Source organism: Pteropus alecto, unplaced genomic scaffold, assembly GCF_000325575.1.
Source record: "Pteropus alecto unplaced genomic scaffold, ASM32557v1 scaffold156, whole genome shotgun sequence".
Classification (NCBI taxonomy): domain Eukaryota; kingdom Metazoa; phylum Chordata; class Mammalia; order Chiroptera; family Pteropodidae; genus Pteropus; species Pteropus alecto.
This window is the reverse complement of record NW_006437746.1, coordinates 2,437,429-2,459,711: the sequence shown is the minus strand read 5'-3', so window position 1 is coordinate 2,459,711 and position 22,283 is coordinate 2,437,429. Positions and strand designations below refer to the sequence as shown.

General features: G+C 41.7%; 1 protein-coding gene across 3 annotated transcripts in view; it reads left to right on the top strand.

The window, feature by feature from the left end:
- Positions 1–22,283, top strand: part of ANO10 (anoctamin 10) — a 159,230-nt gene that overhangs the window by 114,487 nt on the left and 22,460 nt on the right. For all 3 annotated transcript variants that reach the window (XM_015591691.2, XM_015591692.2, XM_015591690.2), the window contains exon 12: positions 4,117–4,233. In XM_015591691.2, the coding sequence (XP_015447177.1) occupies positions 4,117–4,233 (117 nt within the window). The remainder of the gene's footprint in view (positions 1–4,116; positions 4,234–22,283) is intronic.

The window sequence follows — 22,283 nt, the reverse complement described above, 5'->3', positions numbered from 1 at the left end:
GTGAGGAAACCATGTGTTGTTTTCACATGAGTGTTGGTTTTTTCCCCCTATAACAGTAATGCATGTCCATTAAGGACTAAAGATAAAAAGATAGTGCCACCATTCAGAGAAATCCATTGTGAAGGTGTTATATGTTCTTCCAATCTAGTTAATAAAATTGGCATTTTTGCTTTGTTTTGTTCTTTAAGACACGTATTTTTCTGCTGAGGATTAAGATGATCTGTTTTGGGGAAGGATACTTGATGGTTTATGACTACGTCTATAAGAGAAAAGTGACAACACTGTAATTCTTGATTGTGCTTCGTTGTTTTGAGTCTTGAATTGCATATTTTGAACACAAATTTCTTTTGAAATTCTTCTCTTCAGTCTCAAGTTAGTGCCCCCAAGTGCCTCCCTCCCTGACAGTGACAGCGGCAGACCACCTGTTTATGGCTGAGCCCCTGCCTTGCACAACAGCCTGGCCCTGTGCCTTAGAACTTCTTCCAAGATCTCCACCTTCTACGGTTGCCTCGGTTCCTTCCCCAGAGCATTTCAACATATTCCGGACACACACCTTTAAAAACCACACCTGGCTGCCTCCAGCTACCTCCTGTCTCATGTCTTTCCTCCCCAGCCAGACTTTCTGAACCTTTCTCCAGCTTTGCTCCCCAGTCCCTTCTCAGCGCCCTGTGGTCTTGCTTCTGTGACGACCACTCAGCTGAAACCACTTCCACTAGAGTCACCAAAGGCCTCCTGGTGGCTGAATCCAGCTGTTTCTCCTCAGGCTTCAGGTCCTTGACCTTCCAGCACCCATCCTGACTGGCTTCTCACTATCCCCTTGATTTCTGTGACCCCGGAGCCTCCTGGATTTCTGCCTGTCCCCACCTCCTCTTTCTCAAGTGTCTTCGAGCGCCGCCCCCCTCCTCATCCTTGATTCCGTTCCAGCAGTTCCATCCTGTGTCCAATTCTCGCCTCGTCTCATCCTTTCTCTCTCACCGCCCACCCTGTGACTCTTCCCATCCCCGTGGCTTTATTTGCCACGTGCACCCACACCGGTGACTCCCAGATCTCTGCCTCCAGCTCCCATAACTCCCGTGAACTTGAGACCTCTCCATCCCACCACATGCTGACACATCTCCACTTAGATACGTCACAGATAGGGGAAGAGCTGCAGCCCCCACAGACCACTCTGCCTCTGACCTGCTCTTCATCCTGGGCTTATCACCTTGGTGGATGGGTCGTGGAGGCCTGTCCAGTCTTCTGCTGATGAGTCGTCTGGTCGTTAGAGGGGGCTTCATCCTCATTGCTCTTCCACACACTGTAGGGCACCTTGCTGACTTGCCTGCACTTCCACAGCCACCCAGCTTGTCCACCCTCCATGCCACCGACGGAGGAGTCTGATCGTGTCATTCCTGGGTTAATGCCTTCGGTGCGTCCTTACTCCTCAACCTCGTCACGGGGCTCCGGTGTCATCTGGCTCCTGGTTGCCTCTGTGGCCCCTCTCTTCAACCCCCCCATTCCTCGTACATGTGTCTTCTGGAAACACTCCTTTCCTTGCCTCGCTAACTTTTTCTCATCCTAGTTAGGTCTCTACTCAAATTTACTTCCTCTCGACCTGCTGAAAACTGGGATAACTGCTGGTCTGTATGCTCCTGGCCCTTGTCTGTGCCCTGGCAGGAACACTCACATGTGGCATTGCGATGGCCGGTGATTGCTCATCTTCCCATCCAGACCATGAGCCAGGACAGCCTTCAACACTTAGCCCATGTCCAAGACATTAGTCACTAGTATACACGAGTGGGTATTCACAATGCCACTTCCTCCTAGCTTTCTGTGATGCTGGAAGCCAGCTGAAGACTGCTCAGCTATGTGGTTTGTGTGGGGCTCCAAGGAGTTATTAAGTGGAGAGTTAAAAGGTCGACATAAGCAGGTCTACTAGAAACCTATTTAGCAAATATAGTTCAAAAGGAACTGATTTCTTAACATTTATTATAAAATATGTTTAGGAAAATAACTATAGAGAATCACTCATAAAAGCTTATTGCTGTATAACCAGTGTTTTAATCAGTTAAAATGATTTTCTTTTTAAAACTAATATTGTCTAATAAACACCAAGTTTTTTCAGTTCATGAGAGTTTTATGAACATTTCATGCGGAAACCATAAGCACCAAGGTCAGTGGCAGCCTTGCCTTGCCCAGTCACCCTCTAGCCAGTCCTGATTCTCACAAGTTGACACGTCTTACAGGCACCTTATGTCCAACGGAAAACCTCAGCAGGTTCTTTATCTCACTGATTCCCACCAAGACTCCAAAGAAAAGAACATGGGTGCCCATTTGTTCGGAGAAGTGGAAAGGGGCCAGAGGCTGGGTCATGGTGGGCTCTGGTGACTTGAGGACACACAGTTTCTGGAAAATATGGAAGATTCCTTTTTATACACTGATTGATTTCTTGTTTAATATTTCCACTACAGAAGTTAAGCCTTATATGAAATTATATTTCAAGATTAATGGAAAAAATAATGGTACAGTATAGCTTTTTCTGAATTATTCATTTCTTTATAGTTATATTCATGTTCCTGTTAATTCAATTAGTTCAGAATTATAACCTAATGATGTCATCTGATCCATGCTGTATCATCTACTTGTTCTCCCAGGACAGACACCTAATTAGTATCTTCTAGTGTCTTCTGTGGCCACGGCTGTCACATTTCAGTGAAAGCTACCCATCCCTGGTCTGCTCCAGATTGCTTGTCAGTACCAGGCCCTGCCCGGCCTGCCCTGGAGTTCTGCCAGTTTTCAAGTCTTTGGATTGAATTATTGCTCGTTCTGCTATGATGCTGACTTCCTTCGTTATTCCTTGCTTCTCCCAGGAGTTGTCTACATGTTACTTATCCTTTATCTTTCTTTTGAAAACATCACAGTAAGGAATTCATTTAATATTTTTCAGCTGCCTTTTTTCTTTTGTCAGTAATTCAGTGCAACATTTCTTAGAGGCTGTTTCATCTCCTACACTTATTTTAATGCTTTTTAATTATTTCTTACCTTTAAAAACTATTTCACAGCTTTTATCATTTAGTAATTCATTCTGTCATCAAAGTCAACTTTAGTCTCTTGATCATTCAGATTTCTGTGGATGTTGATCCTGGATCACAAAATAATGCTGGAATTGGAGAAGCATCCACAGATTGAGGCTGTTATAAAGGGTGCACTTTATATGTGTTATAAAGGGTGTACCCTACATGTTATAAATGGTGCATCCTACGTGTTATAAAGGGTGCATTGTACGTGTTATAAAGGCTGTACTCTATGTGTCATAAAGGGTGCACCCTACGTGTCATAAAGGGTGCACCCTACGTGTCATAAAGGGTGCACTCTACGTGTCATAAAGGGTACACCCTACATGTTATAAAGGGTATACTCTATGTGTTATAAAGGGTACACTCTACGTGTTATAAAGGGTGCACCCTATGTGTTACAAAGGGCACACCATATGTGTTATAAAGAGTACATTCTATGTGTTATAAAGGATGCACTCTACATTTCTGTATAGCTGCCTGTAAAGTATTTGGAGTCAGCAGCACGAGGTAGTACATTACCATCAATCAATTCATCAACATTAATTGATATCATTTTCATGAAAGAAACTACACTAGACACTGTTGAGGATGCAGAGGATTCAAGGCACCTGATGTTTGAGATACATGTATGTTTCTTATAACTCAGCCTGAAGCAGAGCACAAGGGGAGATGTTGAGCAAAGGACGGAGGGACTATGAAAGTTGTATACTCAGATACCTTGGGAATTAAGACATAGACAAAAGAAACACTGTGTGGAGAATTTTCCAGAATAAACTTCATTTTTTCTATAAAACTTTGAGGGCAGTAAATGACATCAATTTAAGGGAACAACTAATCTTAAAAGAATAAAGCAAAGTAAGTCAATAATTATTGAATGGGCCACAGTGGGGTGGGTTCGAAACAACTCACGGGCCTGGTTAATCTTTGGTACGGTACAGGCCAGTAATTAGAAGTTACCAAAGGTTAATGAGAAGGGTCGCAGATAGCTTAGGGTCTAATTTGTTTCCTTGCACATATGGTCTAATGTGTCACGTCAACATGTGCTCTTTCTTGTTTTCAGCATGCACTCCTGGCTCTAAAGTTTATACTTGCATTTGCCATACCTGATAAACCACGGCATATCCAGATGAAACTGGCCAGGTTGGAATTTGAGTCTTTGGAGGCACTGAAGCAGCAGGTAAGGGCAACGGTCCTGAAAATAAATGTATTTCTTTAGCAAATGCCAGGAGACATACTTCAGAGGATTTACTATCAGCATTTCCTTCAGCTTTAAAGTTACCAGTTTAAATAAATACAGAACACTCCAGTTTAGAATGCTATAACAAAGCTAAAATCCTAATAATATGAGCAACATATAGGTTTAAAGAACTAAATTAAGCTTGAAAAATATTCAGACAATGTTAAATAAAGAATAGAGCTGGCATTCAGCAGAAGAACAAGACAGAGATTTCCAAGAATCACCCAGGGGGCCGCCCCCCACAGCTTCAAAGTCTGCCTTCTACAGCAGCATTATGCAAGGGGAGGGGAGTAAGTAGAATCCTGAATATCTTAGAGAGAGTGAGGGGAAAAGAGAAAGTGTGGGCAGAAACAGCAAAAATACCCTGAAAGTAGAAACCTCTTCCCAATGTCTTCCACATTCTACTACACACACACATACGCACACACACGCGCTCGCTCGCTTGCGCACTCTCTCTCTCTCTCTCTGTAAAATACCATGCTGGAATTCACCATTTTGGTGATTTTCTGCTTGTAGGAGAGTGAGAATAAGGAGACAAAAGATTCCTAGCTGCCCAGAGCTAGTTTCCTTCAGGGATACTTAGGACTTTAGTGGAGAAACCCAGCAAGGCGGCGCCCTCCGAGGGGAGGTGCTCAGGCCCAGGGCCTCTTGGACCCACACAGCCTCTTATGCTTCCCAGCCGCCTCGTACAGGAATATCTCCTCTTAAGTTTGGGGCATTGGGAGGGGAAAAGCTGCAGGGAGGACCTACCCAGGCTGATCTTCTGACAGAAGCACAGCTCCGAAGATAGTGTACTACATGGGGAAGCTCCACATTGAAAACCCAATGTTCCTCCGAATAGGTGGGCTGACCCCATAATGACTTGTGATAAGAGTACAGAGAACCCCGGTCCCCCAGCCACATGGGTGCTCATAGTTGTCATAGTAGGTGAGAGGACTGAATAACCCCATGTTTCTGGGCTGGGACGAGGTCATGTTTGGCATGTGGGCTAGCTAGTGTGTTTATATCGTAAATCAAAAGTAGCATCATGCTCCACAGTGAAACACCAGAAGCGCTCAGGGCAACATCAGGAAGGAGCCCGTGGTCACCACTGAGCTGAGCATTGTTCTGGAGATGCTAACCAACGCAGTTACACAAGGAGCTCCAGGAATCCTGAAGAGGCAAATTTATCGTTACTTGGAGGTTATAAGATTATATACCTAAAAATCACAAGATGAATTATTAGAAACGATAGGAAAATTTGGTAAGGAGGCAGGTTACAAAGTTAATCTAAAATCAGTTGTTACCTATCACAAGAAATAATAACCAGTCTGAAAATATTATTGAAGAAAAATTCCCTTTTACTGAAGAAGCCAAAATATAAAAACTTTAGCTGATAACGTATAAAACAACATGGATAATCTATATGAATAATATTTTTTAAAGTCTACTAGGATCAAAAGATTCAGTCTTGTAAAACTGTAATGCCAGTTCAAATATATAGAAGTAAACATAGCGAAGAACCTCTAAAAAAGAAGAAAAATGAGGCCTTCAGCTCGGCCAAATATTAAAATGTATTCTGAATAATACAGTAGTTCTAGTAATTAAATCTATTTTGAAGTAGGAAACAAACAGATCAAATAGAGCAGAGAATTCATAAATGGGCCCAAATAAGACTGAAACTTTAGTTTATGAGGAAAGTGATAGTTTATGTCAGTGGACAAAAAAGATTATGTTGTTTGATGATAGTTGTTTAGGAAAATTGCTACTTTATTCCACCTCATTCCTTATACACCTCTCGCCTCCCTTCCCCACCCCCTGCAAAGTTCAGGTGGTTGAGAGATTTAAATGTAAAATACTTAAGCCATAAAAGGTCTGTTAAAAAAAACCTGGGTACATCTTACAGTGGAAAATGCCTTCCGAATCAGGACACAAAACCCAAAAATTATAAAGGAAAATATCGATAAGGTAAGATACATGAATATTTGAAACTTCTATAGACAAAATGTTTAAAAAACTCGAAAGATAAATTGGACAAACTGGGGAAGTATTTGTAATGTATTAAAAATGCTTAATATCTTTAATATAAATTTTTTCTATAAATACATAAGAAAGATAATCCAATAATCAAAGGATAACATATGAAGAGATGTTCAATGCCACTCAAAGAAATGTAAATTCAAGCAGCAGTGACAGCACATTCCACCCACTGTACTGGCAAATGTTGGTTGATAACTTGTCCTCGCTGGGTGTGGGAGAATGGACACTTTTCTATACTCTTGACAGAAATGTATGCTGGTTCGGTCTTTCTAGAATGCAGTTGAATCAAAATGTAAATTACCTTCCAAACTGAATGACTTGCTATCTGTGAGGCGTACCAAAATATAGTCATTGAAACATTTTTATTAGAAAAAACCTGAAACAACTAAATTCCTCAGTAGGAGACTGGTTAAGTAAATTATGATATATGGTTCCATGTGATAAAATTCTCTGAACCTGCATTTTAAAAGGTCTCTCTGTGCTGTGTTGGCTATTTTATTAAGTGGAAAAAGCAAGATACAGAACAATGTGATACCTTTTGAGTCAAATTTTGAAGAAGGAAGGAAGGAACAAGGAAGGGGTGAATGCAGGTATGTGCCCTGGTTGTCCTTGGAAGGACTTCCAGGGAATCCTGTGCAATAGTAACCTTTGAGGAGAGGGGTTAGGATTTCTTTTTTCATGTACAGTTTGAATTTTCTGACCGTGCACACATATTAGTTTTTCAAGGTCAACAGGAATTCTTGGAAAAGGAGATTATTTGCCAGTTGTAGTCTGTGTACTTTTCTGCATTTACAACACTGATGGCAGTAAACAGGGAATGCAGCCCTCCCATACATCGGTGGTTTGAATAATTCCTTAACTTCCCTAAGGCCACTTTCAGACTCACTGGACACATCCTTCTTCCTCCTTCCTTTTTCTTTTTACAAACATTCATATGCTTTTTTATTTTAAGAAAAAAATTAAACATCAGATGAAATCTTTAGCATAAAATTTATTTTCACAGAATATGTATTTGACACATAATGTTTGAGGCCATGATGAGTCAAGTGGGAAAACCAAGATGCAGTGTGAAGCAAAGTGGAATTTGCTTGTAAATTCCTCGGTAAACCTCGGGTCAGGTCAGAGTGAAACTAAGATGAGGATGGGCCCACAGGCTAGTGACTTGGCACCGCATTCAGTATTTTAAAGTATTCGCTCAGCTCGCTCCTTTAAGAGACCCAAGACCACAGGGAAGAGGGGCAGAGAAGCAGGGGGAACCAGGAGGGGTTGGCAGAGCACAGCCCCTCCACACAGCAACACTCCTGAGATTTTGCAAGGAGCAATGGGCACAGTTACAAGGGCCTGGATGTTCAGACCCTCACTTGACACATGTCCCGACACACATCTAAAACATAATTGCCTGAGGGGGCCCAGGTGTCCTGCTGGTTCCTCCTGGCTGTCCATTGCCACCTCTCCTTTCACAGTTATCCTTCTCCCACTTTGCAGAAGGAAGACATACCTCTCACCATCTTGAACCCTACCATGTGCCTTGTCCCCAGAGTAAAAACCTCCCATGTGACAGAACCTTTCAAAATGAATGTATCGGGATAAGCTGCTTTTGATAAAGACCCCAATTCCCCACTCACCAAAACCAAATTACCTCCTTAAAAGCTACATTTCCAAAATGTATGCAGAAATTTATGCTCAACAATTGTTTATTAAAAGGTATATTATATTTACATAATTTTTTATTACTCATGCACCAGTAATCATTGTAATGACCAGTCAGTCCAGAAGAAAATTTTAAACACTTATAGTCACAGGAATTTTTAAAAACTTTTATATTTCCATTTATGAGCATATGATTGAAGTACGAGAGAATAACTGATACTTTCAAGCAAAAAAATATATATTTCATTAGGATAAATTTCTTTGGGAGAAGCAGAAAGAAAATATGATTTCAAAGAGGGAAAAAGTAAAGACATGAAATTGTTACTTTTAAGAGCATATTCATGTATTTTTTAAATGAGTGATGGTGGATAACATCACTATAGTATTTATTAGACTCTTGGCTATCTTCGAAAGTGTAACTTAATTATTTTTGTGTCATTTACAGTATGCTAGAAAACACATTTTTGCGATTATTTAATCTTTGATGAAAATTTTAGATGTCGACTTAAAATTGTGTGGGAGGACACATAGCATCCAAAAATGTTAGGGGGTGTGTAAGCAAAACAATTTAAATTGTGCGGTATTGTCTTTGAAAGAGTTCTTCTCCATGATGACATGTCCGGTGAGATTTGATAGGTGGGGGCAGGCAGCTCTCCGGGCCATGTGTACACACCTTCATGCTGGTCAAGGCTCAATTTCACTTTGTTTTGGTAAAGCGTTCCTCACTCAAGATTTCACTTGGTCGTATGTTTGTCTAAAAGCAAAGGGTCTTCACTGATGTTGGCTATTACTGACATGTCTCATGTTACTAAGTACATTTATTTACCGGAAAGTGCTGCTACAGAGCTGTTATGTTTGCTTTGCCGGTCTCCCGGATATTAGTGTTTAGTGTGGATTTAGCTAAATGATCTGCAGTCATCTCAGCTCCTGGATTCTCACAGCTCCTGGATTCTCACAGCTTCAGATACGCCCTACCTGGCAATAAAGCAAGGCCCCGATGCAAAGGCAAGATTTATTTACACTTGTCTTCATGAAGAAATGAGACACTGCCCAAAGTTCTATCTGATATTGTTTAAAGGAAAGGAAAACATGTAAAAGATTCTAAGTCTCTCTGGGTCTTTTTTCTCCAGGTGACGTAGGTGTGATTCTCTGATTAATATCTCCTTCTAAGAAAAATGTGATTCCGGTGCTGATTTTGCTGTTCAGGTTCTGGAGGGACAGAGATGTCTAACAGGTTTTGATTCAGTATATTTATCAAATGCCTTCAAATAGGACATTCCCAAGTGACTTTAAATTAATGGACCTGTGGCTCAGATGTCTCTGATCCGTTAAGTGAGCGGGAGGCAGGAAAGAGGCAGGGTTTCGTAGGCCTTCACTGCAAGCCAAAGAAGAGTGCTCCTCCCTCCATTACTTTTTTCAAATCATAATAGAATAGAAGGCCCAGGGCAAATGCTGGCAGAAGATCTGTTGCAGCTGTGCCCCTCTTTGCTTTCTCTTGCCGGCCCAAAGCTTTGTGGCTTCGTGGGCCCAAGTTTCTGCTGCTGTCAGTCGAAGACAAAGATTTTCATCACATTTCCTCACCGTCCAGAGGTCCTAAAAAGTCCAGAAGGTTCTAGTTCTGAAAGGTCACCTGCTCTGTGCTTTTCAGAAACTCATAAATTATCTGGTATGTCTTCAGTTTGCTTGCTGAACTACTGACATTTCTAGGATATAGAACTTTCCTTATTTTTCTTCAGTCTGACATTTAACTATCTGCTTTGTAAATAAGTAGAGCCTCGACTCAGTGGGCTATTCCCACATATCAGAGGCAGAGAGCGCTTATGCCGTGTCCTCTGATCAGTTGGTGGGCCCCAGATCAAAAATGGAGTTGTTGAAAACATATTTAAGAGTAAATCTCATTAATGCCTGGCCTATCCCCAGCTCACTGTTAAGTGACCAAAATCGACAGTAAACTTGTCAATAGAAATTATTATATTATGTTTTATATTTGAATTGCTACTTTTCATCTGTTTCCATTTTATAGACAAAACACGACTGAGAAATTTAAGTCATTGACTTCGTTCTTAAATTGGGCTGTGCATCTTGAATGCGGAACTTTTGAAAACTCTTTGTGCCTCGGCCCTGTACCCTGAGGTTTCTCATTCCCTAGATCTAAGGGAGGGCCCAGGCCCCTCCATTTATAAAACCCTTCCGATTATTCCCTGGCCCCCACCCCTAACCTGAAGCCCCCAGCAAAGATGGATCCCAGGCATGGTCAGGTCCGCGCCAAGAACAAGCAAGTTGTAGGCCAAGTTCAGCCAAGTTCAGTGAATGGGTCAGGTAGCCTCTTTGCACTTCAGTTTTTTTGTTTCATGAAATGAAGGCTGGGCTCCATGGTCTGTGGGAAGGCTCAGACATCTACACGTATACCCAGCACTTCCGTGATTCTAACGCAGGAGCCGAACCCGCTGGGAGAAGTGCTCATGGGTTTGTTAGCGCTGTGGTGGGAGGGGCAGCGGGGAGTGTGGGGACGTGGGGACGAATGGGGAGCGGCACCGAAAGCTGTTCTTTTTTCAATGTCAGATAGGAAGCCGTGCGGCGTGTCTAAATATACTGGCAAATTAGGCATACTTGAATGTAAGAGGCAGTCTGGAGAAAATAAAATTGTTTGCTTTGCAAAGGGCATTTTCAAATGATTAGGTTTCGGTTGGTGAGACCTTTACGAAGAATTCCAGACAGTAAATATCATCCTAGCGATGCCCTTTTATTTCTTTTCAAATTGATTTATTCAACCCTCAGTAATTTTAAGATCCAGTTAAAAATAGAAAGGAGTCTCTGGGTGGGATGGCCTGGGGCTCGAGGACACAACATCCTCTGTGCAGCCACCACTCAACTCGGAGTCTGGGCAGCCAGCCCTCCGCGAGCCACACCCACAGAAGCAGAGAGCTGGGTCCAGATGGAGCCTTTGGGAGAGAGAACAGCCTCGGAAATCAGGAAATCAGTCAGAAGGAACCAGATAAGAACTTTAAGACACAGCAATGCTAATTATAGCCCTCAAGGGCCTCAAATCAGAGGCAGGACCCTTCACGGGACCAGCCTGCATTAAGCAATGCTTTTGTTTTCTGGGGTTAAGTTTAAACCGCTGCCAGCATTTCCTAGGGGCCTTTGAACTTTCCTTGCATTTGTGCTCGTTACAGTAGATACATAAGCAATTTTCATGGAAAGTTACAAGTTTCACACATAGAATGAGAATCCTAAAGTGTTCGACTGTTGAATGTAATTGCGTGTTGATCTGCCGACAGGTGGTTCAGAATGAAACACTGAATCCAGGTAAAGGATTGGCTTCTCAGAAAGCCAGGGGCAGGTAGTGCTGGAGCCTCACTCAGTCCTTGGTGGAGGGGCGGGGGGTGGGGCAAGGTCCATTTCCCAGGGCCCACGTCAAGTGCCAGCCTCGTGAGCTCGAGGTAAAGGTAAATGGAAGTTCTGGTGGCCCCTCCGAGCCTGTCTCTCTTTCTCCTGTTTAGGCCATTTGTCTCAGCCTTGCGCGCCTTCAGGATAAGTGACTTGACCTTTCTGTGTCATAGTCTCATATAATCTCCCCACTATTCAGATGAGGCCAAGGAAAATGGTGCTTACCACAGGGTCCAAGTGAAGCTGGAGTGAGCATGGTTAGAAGCAGGGCAGTGGGGGAGATGAGACAGTGATGGAAGTGGGGGACTGCCTCACATTTCCGTGCCCTGCATCCCTGGGTGAACCAGGAAGGGATTCTGGGATGAAGTGGTACCCTAATACCAGATTAGATATGAGTCACAGTTCACCTTTGCCGCAGCCCCACCCGTTCACGTGACCGGAACACAGCTGGGCAGTGATAACAGGGAGTAACAGCCGGCGTGCAGCGGGGGCGCACGGGAGCCAGCGCTGTTCTGAGCCTTCTGCTGAGGCCTGACTCCTCAGAACAGGTCTTCGGATGGGTCTGTTAGCCATTTGCATGTGATTTCTCTCCAGCTCATAAATGCTAACTTTCTTGAGAGCTGACTAATGCTCTAACAGATATTGGCTCTTGTGCCTCTTCAGCCCTCATCTCCTGTCACCTCTTCCTCTTCCTCTTCCTCTTGGGTCTAGCAGGATTGCACTGCTCATGGATTCGTAACTCACTACGTGTAGTGCACCTCCCCTCTCTCATCAGCTTCACAGACCCCACCTTCAGGGGGAGTCACCCCTCTATTGTGTGACAATAGGAGCCATTTGTGTGCATTAGCCCCAGTGCAGTTGTCCAGGTCATGCCTTACCCCTGTATCCCTCACCCAGCACAGGGCCCTATGCCCAGACTCTGAAGAAATCTCCACTTAATCAAACTGAACTTGTTGACGCACACCTACTCGAAAAGCTAATATATTAAGTAAATGACAAATGAATGTCCTTGCACAAAAAAAGAAATCTTAAAATAGGTACTATGGCAAAAATGGAAACAGGTCATGTGCCTTTCTGGGATCACTAGGGAAGAGAACGCACTCTGAGGAATCACATGTGAGCACTTTATAAGTACCCTGTCCCAAGCCTTGATAAAGCTCAAATCTTTTTTTTTTCCTCCCGAAAAGAATGACTGTGGTTGACATCAGTAACAAGGGTGGCTCCCAAAAGACTGTAAAGTAACTCCCAGATTAAGCCAGATAGAATTCTAAAATAGTTTGTACTTCACACAAATTCAGGCTCTGGAACAATCTTCTAACCTCTGACGTGTAGACATTTTCCCCCTTCGTATTCTGTTCTCACTAGAGAAAAAAATGCTTCACTAAAGCTCTAGGGAACCTCTGATCATTGTTGTCTTCCTTAGTAAACAATATATATAAATTGCTACTTTTCTCATTCCCCTGGTTTTCTAAGAAAAATTTAAAATTCATATATCTTAATCATTTATTCCCCCAGATGTAAGAAACATGGCCAAATCAGAACCAGATTTATTTTTATTTGTGGAAATGACTAAATAGACCATGAAACAAAATGAAATTTAGCATTTTCCCAGTCGCCATATGAGTCGACCTGAAACAGTGTGCGCAGAGGGTCCTGGAGGCACAGATCCAGTCCATCCAGAAGCCTCAAGGTCGCTGTGCTGCACAAGTGACACCCTGTGCTTTGGACCATGTTTGCATCTGTCGCTAAGATGTGTCTATATTTGTAAAGAAAAAATTCACCCTGTAATAAATTATTCCAGAGATTTCAGAATGCTGCAAACTATGTATTTAAAAAGAAAGAAAAAAATACATATTTTGGTAAGATAGTCAAAATTCTAAGAGTGCCAGTCTCATTCTGTGCTAGGTTAATAATTATGTCACCTCTAGGGCTGAGACGTGTGAGAGTAGGTCTTCTTTTTCCAGGTAAATGTCCAGACTGTTAAATATGCACATATGCATCTATTTACTTAAAAAACAAAAACAAAAAACTAGTGTTCTAGGTTATTAAAAGAATATATTATTTGCTTCATCAAGGTCAAAGGTATTTGTCTGTGACCACTAGACTAAAAGCTTCTTGGGGACAGGATCACTCCAGACACAATTTATATTTGTTGAACGCATGAGTCAGTAATTAAATGAACATCACTAGGGTCAAAGCCCCATCCCTTTGTGCCTTTTTTCTATTACTAAATTCTAGTTCTTTGACTTTGAAATCATCCTCTGTGTTATATTTGGAATTCAGGAAACCATTATTGAGTAGTTACTATGTCAGGAAACCACAGACATTTTTATTTTTAACTCTTGTTTTTAATTATCAGTAAATTGCTAAAATAGAAAATTTTTTATTTAATGTAATAAACTATTATTTTCCATAGATTTCCAATGCTATAGAACTTCAGAGATATGATTGAATATTATGTCATGCAATGAAGAAATTGGGATGAAAATATAGTGATCGATAGACTAGGAAATTTAGACTTTCAAGTAAATCCCTAAGACTAGCACATATACTGATTTGCCTCTGTCTCCTAAGAATAGAATGCAAGAAACAAGAAATGTTTAGATTTAAGAACTTTTTAGAATACTGACTAATTAAAGAAAAATAGTCACTTTGTATTAATACTGGCTCTAAGGACACAAATAGTAAATTAGACTGAATTCACACATAAGTCAAAATTAAAATACAGATATTAAAATTTAGCAACATTCTATGATCAAAGCAAAAAATATAAATTATCAGAAATTTCCTGCATCATATAATGGTCAAATGTTAGAGTTGAAAAAACTCTTGATCATGTCCCAAACCCTGATGTAACATATTAAGGAAAGGGTCATTAACTGTGGTTGTCAGCTTCCAAAATGGTCCCCAATGATCCCCCCACCTCCTAGCATTTTCACACTTGTGGAGTCTCATCCCACCTTACATCTTTGTTGGTCTCCGTGACCAGTAGAATACCACAGAAAATTTGGTGTGTCTCTTCTGAAGCTAGGGTCATAAAAATCCATTATAGCTCCTGCCCTTTTGGATCACTTGCTCTTGGGAAGCTTGCTGCCATGTTGTGAAGATACTCAGTGTTGAAAGAAGTCATCGAGAGAATGTGACTTCTGAGCTGGACCTGGGTAATCGGACACTCCACACCCCTTCCCCGTCCTTGGAATGTACGTTCTGCCCAACGTTCCCGCAGTGGGAGCAGGTTCAAGGATGCAGCCTTGACAGCGTCGAGTAATGTTGAGACTATCTGGACTGTGTACATGACTGAACCTCGTTAAGACCTCTGTCCATAAACTTTTAAGATCCTGGTAGGCCAGTACAGAGATGTACTTATCTTGCAGCTGCCCAAGACAAGCCTCGTATGTAAGTTCTCTTGCTGATTAAAACTGCTACTTGCCGCAAGTCTAAAATGATCTGCGTCTTTCTTCAGTCTCTCCTTGTCCTTCGTATACGGGGTCGAGTTTCAAATTTCACCCAGTGAACTCCCGAGGTTGCAAACCAGTACTCAGCCAGTGGAGAGGCCACGTGATCAGAAACATTACCTGCTGCCAACAGCCACATGAGTGAACCAACTTAGAAGAAGATTCTCTAGTCCAAGGGCTGGTAAACTTTCTGCAAAGAGTGAGTTAGTAAATATGTGAGGCATGTGGACCATACAGTCGCTTTCAAAACTACTCAAGTCTGTTATTGTAGTGCAAAAACAGCCGTAGACGATATGCAAATGAGAGAGGCTGTCTTCCAATAAAACTTTATTTACAAAATCAAGCAGTGGGCCAGATTGGGCCTGTGGACCATAGTTGGTCATCCATCCTCTAGCCTCAGTCAGGCCTCTAGATGACTGTAGCCCCTGCCTGCATCCTGGATACAGCCTCATGAGAGGCTCTGGGCCAGAGCCACAAGCTGCTTCCAGATTCCCGACCCACAGAAAGTGTGAGATAAAAATACTTGTTTAAGCCACTAAATTTGGGGGTAATTTGTTATACAGTAATAGATGATTAATCCAGGAAGGGAAGCTGGGTGACAGACAAACCAAGTTTAACTGAGTTGATAGTGGTTGAAGCTAGGCGATGGGTAGATAAATGGGTATTTGTTATATTAGTTTCTTATTTTTATGTAATAAAAAGTCAAAAGAAAAAAAGGAAAAAAGAAACAAGTGATTTGTCTAAAATCATACCATCGGTAAATCACAAAGCCCATGGCGCATAACCAGGTTTCTGGCTCTGAAGTCCCATGTTTTCTTGGCTGCCTCTCCCTACAGAAATAACTAGTCAAGATTTAGCTATTTGCCTAAGTTTTCCCCACAGTTCTTTCCCATGATACCTCCAACAACGTCTAAGTTCTGGAATCGATACCATTGCCGTTGTTGAACCATCTTGCGGACCCATCTAATTCTTTATGCCTCTCTGTACTGTAGATTGTAAAATTAGTCATTACTGAGAGATGGAGCCTTGTTCAGAGACCTAGAATCCTGTGTCATTGTGGCCTGGAATACAATAATACTGTTTACGTTCTTATTGGACACTGCTGTCAACAGAGCTGTAGCAAATCCATGATCTTATTTAACCCTTACTCAGCCTATGAGAACAGACCTGGCAAGTTTCACTCCAGCGTTTTAGGATGAGGAAACGGTTTCAGAAAGTTTAAATGGTCAAATAAAAGGTAGCTGGATCCAGAATCTGGCTCCTGGATCAGTGCTCTTTCTTCCTCCTTGTACTACCTCTCTCATGCTTAAGCAGAAACAGGTAGAATTTGATGTAAAATTACTATGCAAAAGTACCTAGCACAGTGCTTGGCACATAGTATGTAATAAAACAGTGAGTTTCCCTTCTCTTTAAAATCCCTTCGAGATGGGAAATCACTCTGAAAGGTCTTAATTGACAATGTAATTACCTTATTGTGTTGCTTGTTGGGTACCAGGAATGGATACTTGAAACAGCTTGTCTTGTGACCCATCGCAGTGACTGCATGTTCTCACCGCCCGAGTGCTTGATGAGTTGGATTCAGAAAATGGGTCTGGATTATTCCGCTCTTCTAGTTCCTCAGGATAACCATGAAATAAGATTTAGTGCTGGACTGTGAACATCTCATGCTTTCTGTACTTTTAACCAGCTCTCCTTTGATGCTGCCACTTACAACAGAGGGAAAATGATGTGAACAGGTGGAGAAAATGGTGGGAGAGCAAAGAGCAGAATACCAGACCTGATAAAATGCCAAGGATCACGACATTCCGTTCAAAAGCACGTTTCCTCTCTCCCTTTTCCTTTCAAAAATCTGTGTAATGTCAAATTTTCCTATTCTAAACATGAGGTTAGGAGGAAATAAACTTCTCCCCTGATAATTTTTCAATTTTATTTTATTTTTTAATTGGCAGCTGGCTGGTCCTTTACATAGAGTCGATAAGGCAGTTATTATCCGCCAGATAACTATGTCATCAGGGCTATAACTTTAAATTCTTGGAATTCAAGAATAACAAAAGTCTCCATTTGTTATTTGGAAAATACATAGATCGTGAGATTCTCTTCACTTCTTCAAGTTGCTTTAAAGCAGTGTTTGTCTGGGTAAATTTGCAGGCTATTTTGTTTGAATTATCTTGAAAAAATGATAGGCATATTTTTAATTTGCATGTCTGGTTTTAGTCACAGGCATGAGAGAAAATGAACTGCCAAATGTCTGGGAAATACAGCTCCAACCCCCTCTACTTTCACATGTGATAAATATTGTTTTGATTAGAGACAGAATAAATCCAGATTGCTTTTTTTTTTACTTTCTGGGCTAATGGGTTCACTTTTATTAAAAATGTATGTTGTAGAAAACCATTTCCAAAAACATCAGTCTTGGTTATTTAAACTTTATTCAGGATAGCTGTGCACAGATCATTTCTGTGAAAATGGTTTGTGATTAAACAGTTACAATTAGAGAAACTCGATAAGGAATTGTCATTTTTATTCACCGTCTGTACCAATACGGTGGCCTTAAATGAAGGATTTTGGTTCCCTGAGGCTATAAAATGTGCCAGGAGCAGGTTGGGTGCTTTGCGTACATTTAAGAGAATGGCTTTTGGAGTCAGGTGTACATGTCTCAGGAATCCCAGCTTCACTGTTACTAAGTAACCCCAGGCACGTTACCAAGCTTCTTGGGCCCCGGTTTCTTCCTCTGTAAAGTAGGCGTAAAAACAGCAACCACCACACAGGATGTTCAAGTAGAGTCAGGCCCAGGCTGGCAACTCTGAGTCCAGGCTTTTCCATCATTTCCACCGCAGGGCAGGTGAGTATAAATAACAGAATTGTCAGTTGAGTACAATGAAGAACTCTTTGCTCATTATGACATAAAACACTCCTTTTTAATATTCCATCCTTGGAAAGGGGTGGTCTTCATACTCTGTCCTTGGAGATATTGCAGAGGAGAAATAACTACCTACTTTCAAGACTTACCTGCTTTCTGGCAGCGAACAGTCTCAGATCCCTCCCAGCCCAGTGATTCCTTAAAAATAGTTGTTATCCAGCTATATTTTAGCCAAAACCAGATCATCTTAGAATGCTAATCAACCAAAGATAATTTAGATTTCAAATGAATTTTTGGAAATGAAGAGTGGTGTCAGGTCACTGGGCCGTGTGGCTTTCCTTCAGAAATTACAATGGGGCTCTGGTTGGAAGCTTCTTCTTGGACGTACTCTTGAAAGAGTAAGTCTTTGGTCTTTTGGTAGCAAATTCACTGAGTAGTAGATCTGAAATAAATTAGAGCATAGAGTTTCTAATAAGAATAACGATACTAGTTCAACATGATAGAACTGAGCTTCTAGTATTCTGTAGAATCTTTGTGTGTATGGTGGTCACTATTTTCCTTTCTTCCCCCACCCCATCCCCTACTCCACATCTTCATCTCTTCTTTTTTTTTCTGTTTTCCAAGAAAAGAAAGAGGCTAAGAGCACAGAGTGGTCATTCTTTGAATTTGATGTTATCCAAATGTCCTCCTTTTAACCTTCATTCTTTGTGCCTCTGTTACTATTTACATCCTCTTTTTTTTTTTCTGTTTTTTCCTTTATTTCCTTTTAGCAAATTATCCTTTTTTCTTCTGTTTATGTTTACAGATGCTCATGCATCCCTTTTCTATTCTGCTGGTTCTGTCTTCCAGTCTTCAAAGCACATGGTCTCAAACCCTTCCTTGGGATTGGCCAACAGGCCTCGTGGTCCATGCTCCCAGCCAGCCTTCCTGCTTGGGAAGCTCTGCGTGAGGTTGACCTCCCTCAGGAGGGCTGCCCTCTCTCAGTGGTGGGGGCCATGGGGTTGAGGGTTTCAGGGCCTCCCATGTCAGCTGTGAGTGGCCCACGCCAGCCAGGTGTGCTAGGTGGAACCCTCACAGTGCATCCGATCTCCGTGGGGTCTGGGGGACATGCGGGCTACTTTCCTGCTAACAGCAGGTGAGGTGTAAATAGATCTAATTCAGGTTCTGCTGCCAGAGATGCAGCCCTACAGCCAGTTTAACTCCCTGTTCTCCGAGGAAACTGGTCGGCTTCTGTCGATGACCGTAAACGAATTCACTTTTAAATATTGCCACACTAGATGGCAGACAAGGAGCTTATCTGAAATTGAAGTAGAACCCAAATGTACATGAATTCGAGAAAGAGAAAACGTTCTGTCTTCTCCTATGTCCATTTCTATAGACTTAGGCAGGGAAAAGTAAAAGGTCGAGTGAGAAGAAACAGGAAACAAAAAGTTGAGCATTTGAGAACAGTAACGGAAGTTGCTTCCTGCCGTATACAGAATGAGATTGATCTGTTCTCAAGTACAGGCTTTTTGTTATGGCTCTACCATAGTAAAGAGTCGGTTCGAGATCATAGTGCACATAATTTTCGTTGTTCAAACAAGACAGGGAATAAAGACAATTGTTTGCCATTTGTATGGTTTCTTTCATTTGATCAAAAAAGAATGCTCTGTGACTGAGAGGTTATAAGATTGAGACAGTCCTAGCTATAGAGATGAACAGTCGGTTCACAAGTAGTAGGGTGCAGTCCAGAATGGGGACAATAAGAGCTTCGTGGGCTTGGGATAGTAAGTGGAGTAATGCTCAAAAGTAGCTGGTCTTGTGCCTGGCATACGGACCGTGTTCTCGGCGTTAGCAGCAGCCATGCCTGGGGCAGTGGGAAACCACCGAGTCTCGGCAGTTATCTCTAGCTGCCTCCGTTCCCACATTCTCCTAACTAACTGCGTCGGCACCGGCCACCAGTTCTAAAGCCTGTGCTCCCCAGCACCCCTCTGGCTCCCTCAGATTCCCGTCCAAGCCATGTGTACTCGGTTAGAGGGTGGTTAAGTGGTTATGAGTTAGTATCGTTAGGGGAGGGCAGAGTGGGTTTGGTTCTCATTTGTAAACACACGTGGTTGTAGGACCTGGTTGTCATTCCATGTCTAGCTTCAGTAATCTTACTTAAACCATCACATGTCAGGTGAGACGATCCAGATACCTCTATTCTTTGGACGTATTAGTTAAAAATGCCTACATATATACACCTTCCCTCTCTGGTGCTTGAGCCTCTTCTGTCAAGAGATACAAAGTGCTTAACTGTAGAGAAAAAAATAAGTTCTTGTGAGTTAATGATATCTTCACATGGTGGCAGTCTCAGGAAGAAATGACTGGTTAGCACATCCCTTGAAACTAATTTTTCTGAGAAACAATAACTCCAAAATGGATTTGTTTCTGAGCCTTAAAATACAGACTGAGGCATCTTTAAATGGTCCCCCATTAGGCTCGAAACCATCTGCTTGTTTGCAGCCAAAGTATAAATTTTCCACTGTTCTGAGCACTGTGACGATGGCATCACTCCAGAGAGAGAAGCAGCACAAATGGGAGCCCTGCGGAAGTGCTCCTGCCAGCCTGCTCTGCGAGGCACTTCAAGTTCATTTCCACTGATTTGATTAAGGAACAAAGAACCAGGGAAAAATAGAATGTCCTTTCAAAATTGGGCTCCACTCCTCTGCTATCCTCCTGAGCTCCCAAAGGATTAAATCTCAGTTAATATGCCTTTATTGAATATCCATTTGCATTCGGACAGAGTAATTAGTCAGCTGTAAGACAGTTGTCAACATCAATGTGATCTGCTTTTGAAAGGATATAAATAAAATGGGGAGGCAAGATTCTCTTACAGGAAAATTACTGGACAAAAAAGTGGTGTGAAGTTTGACACCAGAGTAGGCCTATGCTTCCCTTTGATTCTTAACGTAGTAAATCCCGGATTATCATATTAGTCATATTGTATTTATGCCTGTCCAGTTTTCCATACCCAACTCCCAACAGCATCACTACATGTAAGTGTAATAAGGAATCCAGACATTTATTGCCTGAGGCTATAGACAGAGGGTCGAGGTTATAATTAGTCTTCAGTGCACACACAGAAAAGTGCACACAGAGAAAAGTGTACACGTGCCAGCAATTTGCTCATGTTACGGAACTTTTGTCATAGGTAAACCAGCAAGGAAGGCGTTAGCGTCTTTTTGCCATGTTACTAGAATTGCAGTTGTTTATTCAAGACTTATCTCAGAAAAGTTACTCTTCCCAGCCCCTAGAATGATGTCCCCTACCTGGAAACACTCTCAGAAAACATCTTTAGCAGGATGGAGTGGGCCGGGTACTGTTGCCATTGTGCTAGTTATGTAAATTGCATGACGTGGATTGAAAAAGCACATTTTGTTTTGTATGGCTTTCAAGAGCACATCAGAATAGTTTACTATCCTGCAGGCTTGGAATGTTTATAAATATAGAAGGACTCACAATATTCCAGTCATCAGAGGTTCCATTACAATCTAGGTAATGGATTTCAAATTGTATTGTCCTGTAGCATCAGATATGGGGCCAACAAGAAGATTTTAATACTTTTAAATAAATTTTTTAAATGACAGTAATAGGTCATGTTTAAAATTACTTAGAGGAAAAATCTTTTTGCAACAATTTGGTAAAATACAGTTAAAAAAGAAAATTTGTTGCCACATTCTTATTTCCTATTTTACCTTTCCCTCAGCATATGTTAAATATGGTAGATTTGGGGAAGCAGGTAAAAAGATAATCTCACGAAACATAATATACTTTATTGTTCATTTTCCAAAGCAATTAACGTGGTAGAAACAATCCCAACTTCTCATTTAACACAAACGAAGGACTGTAATCACTCTCTTCCTGCTTCCAATTTTCTTCTTAAAGGATGAGTCCTCAGAAGTAATAATGCTGAAAAAAGAATTATATCCAAGGGTAACATAAAAAGTTGTAAAAAGTCAACTCCCCTTAAAATACTTGAGAGACACTTAGCTTTGATCGTGCTTTTTGTAATCCAATATTTTGTTAACACAACATTAACGCCAAGTGTGAAACATAAATTAAATGGGTTAGTTGATTTTTAACTCACAATTTAGTAATATACATATACTTTTGAATTTTTCTGGTTGTAATGGTTCTTTTATCGTATATTAAAATTAACTGGTAAAATTCATTCCAACTCCTTACAGTAATGAATTATAAGTAACGTAAACAACATTTTATATCTGGAGAAACAAGACTATGAAAGAGACAGATGCTTGGCTGCAGACGAAGTGAAGAGCATTACTCCCCTCCTCCCGATGGCCAGGGCGCCACAGTCCCCTCCATTTCCATCCTCCCTCCACGGATGCTGCGTATTGGACTGGGCAGTGGTGGCGATGTGTGTATTTAAATCAGCTTCACCAGACACTGTTGACTAGATCCTAGTGGAGGTAACTGGAAAGCAAGATCAGTGTTGGACAGAGATTGTAACTAGTCAGAAAATACCCAGAGGTACAAAACTTGTGCACTGTGCTCTTCTGTCTGGAATCCTCAGCCAAGAGGTAAGCGTAAAACACTGGCGGGCGGGAGGGCGGGGCGTCCCCCCCGCCGGGGCG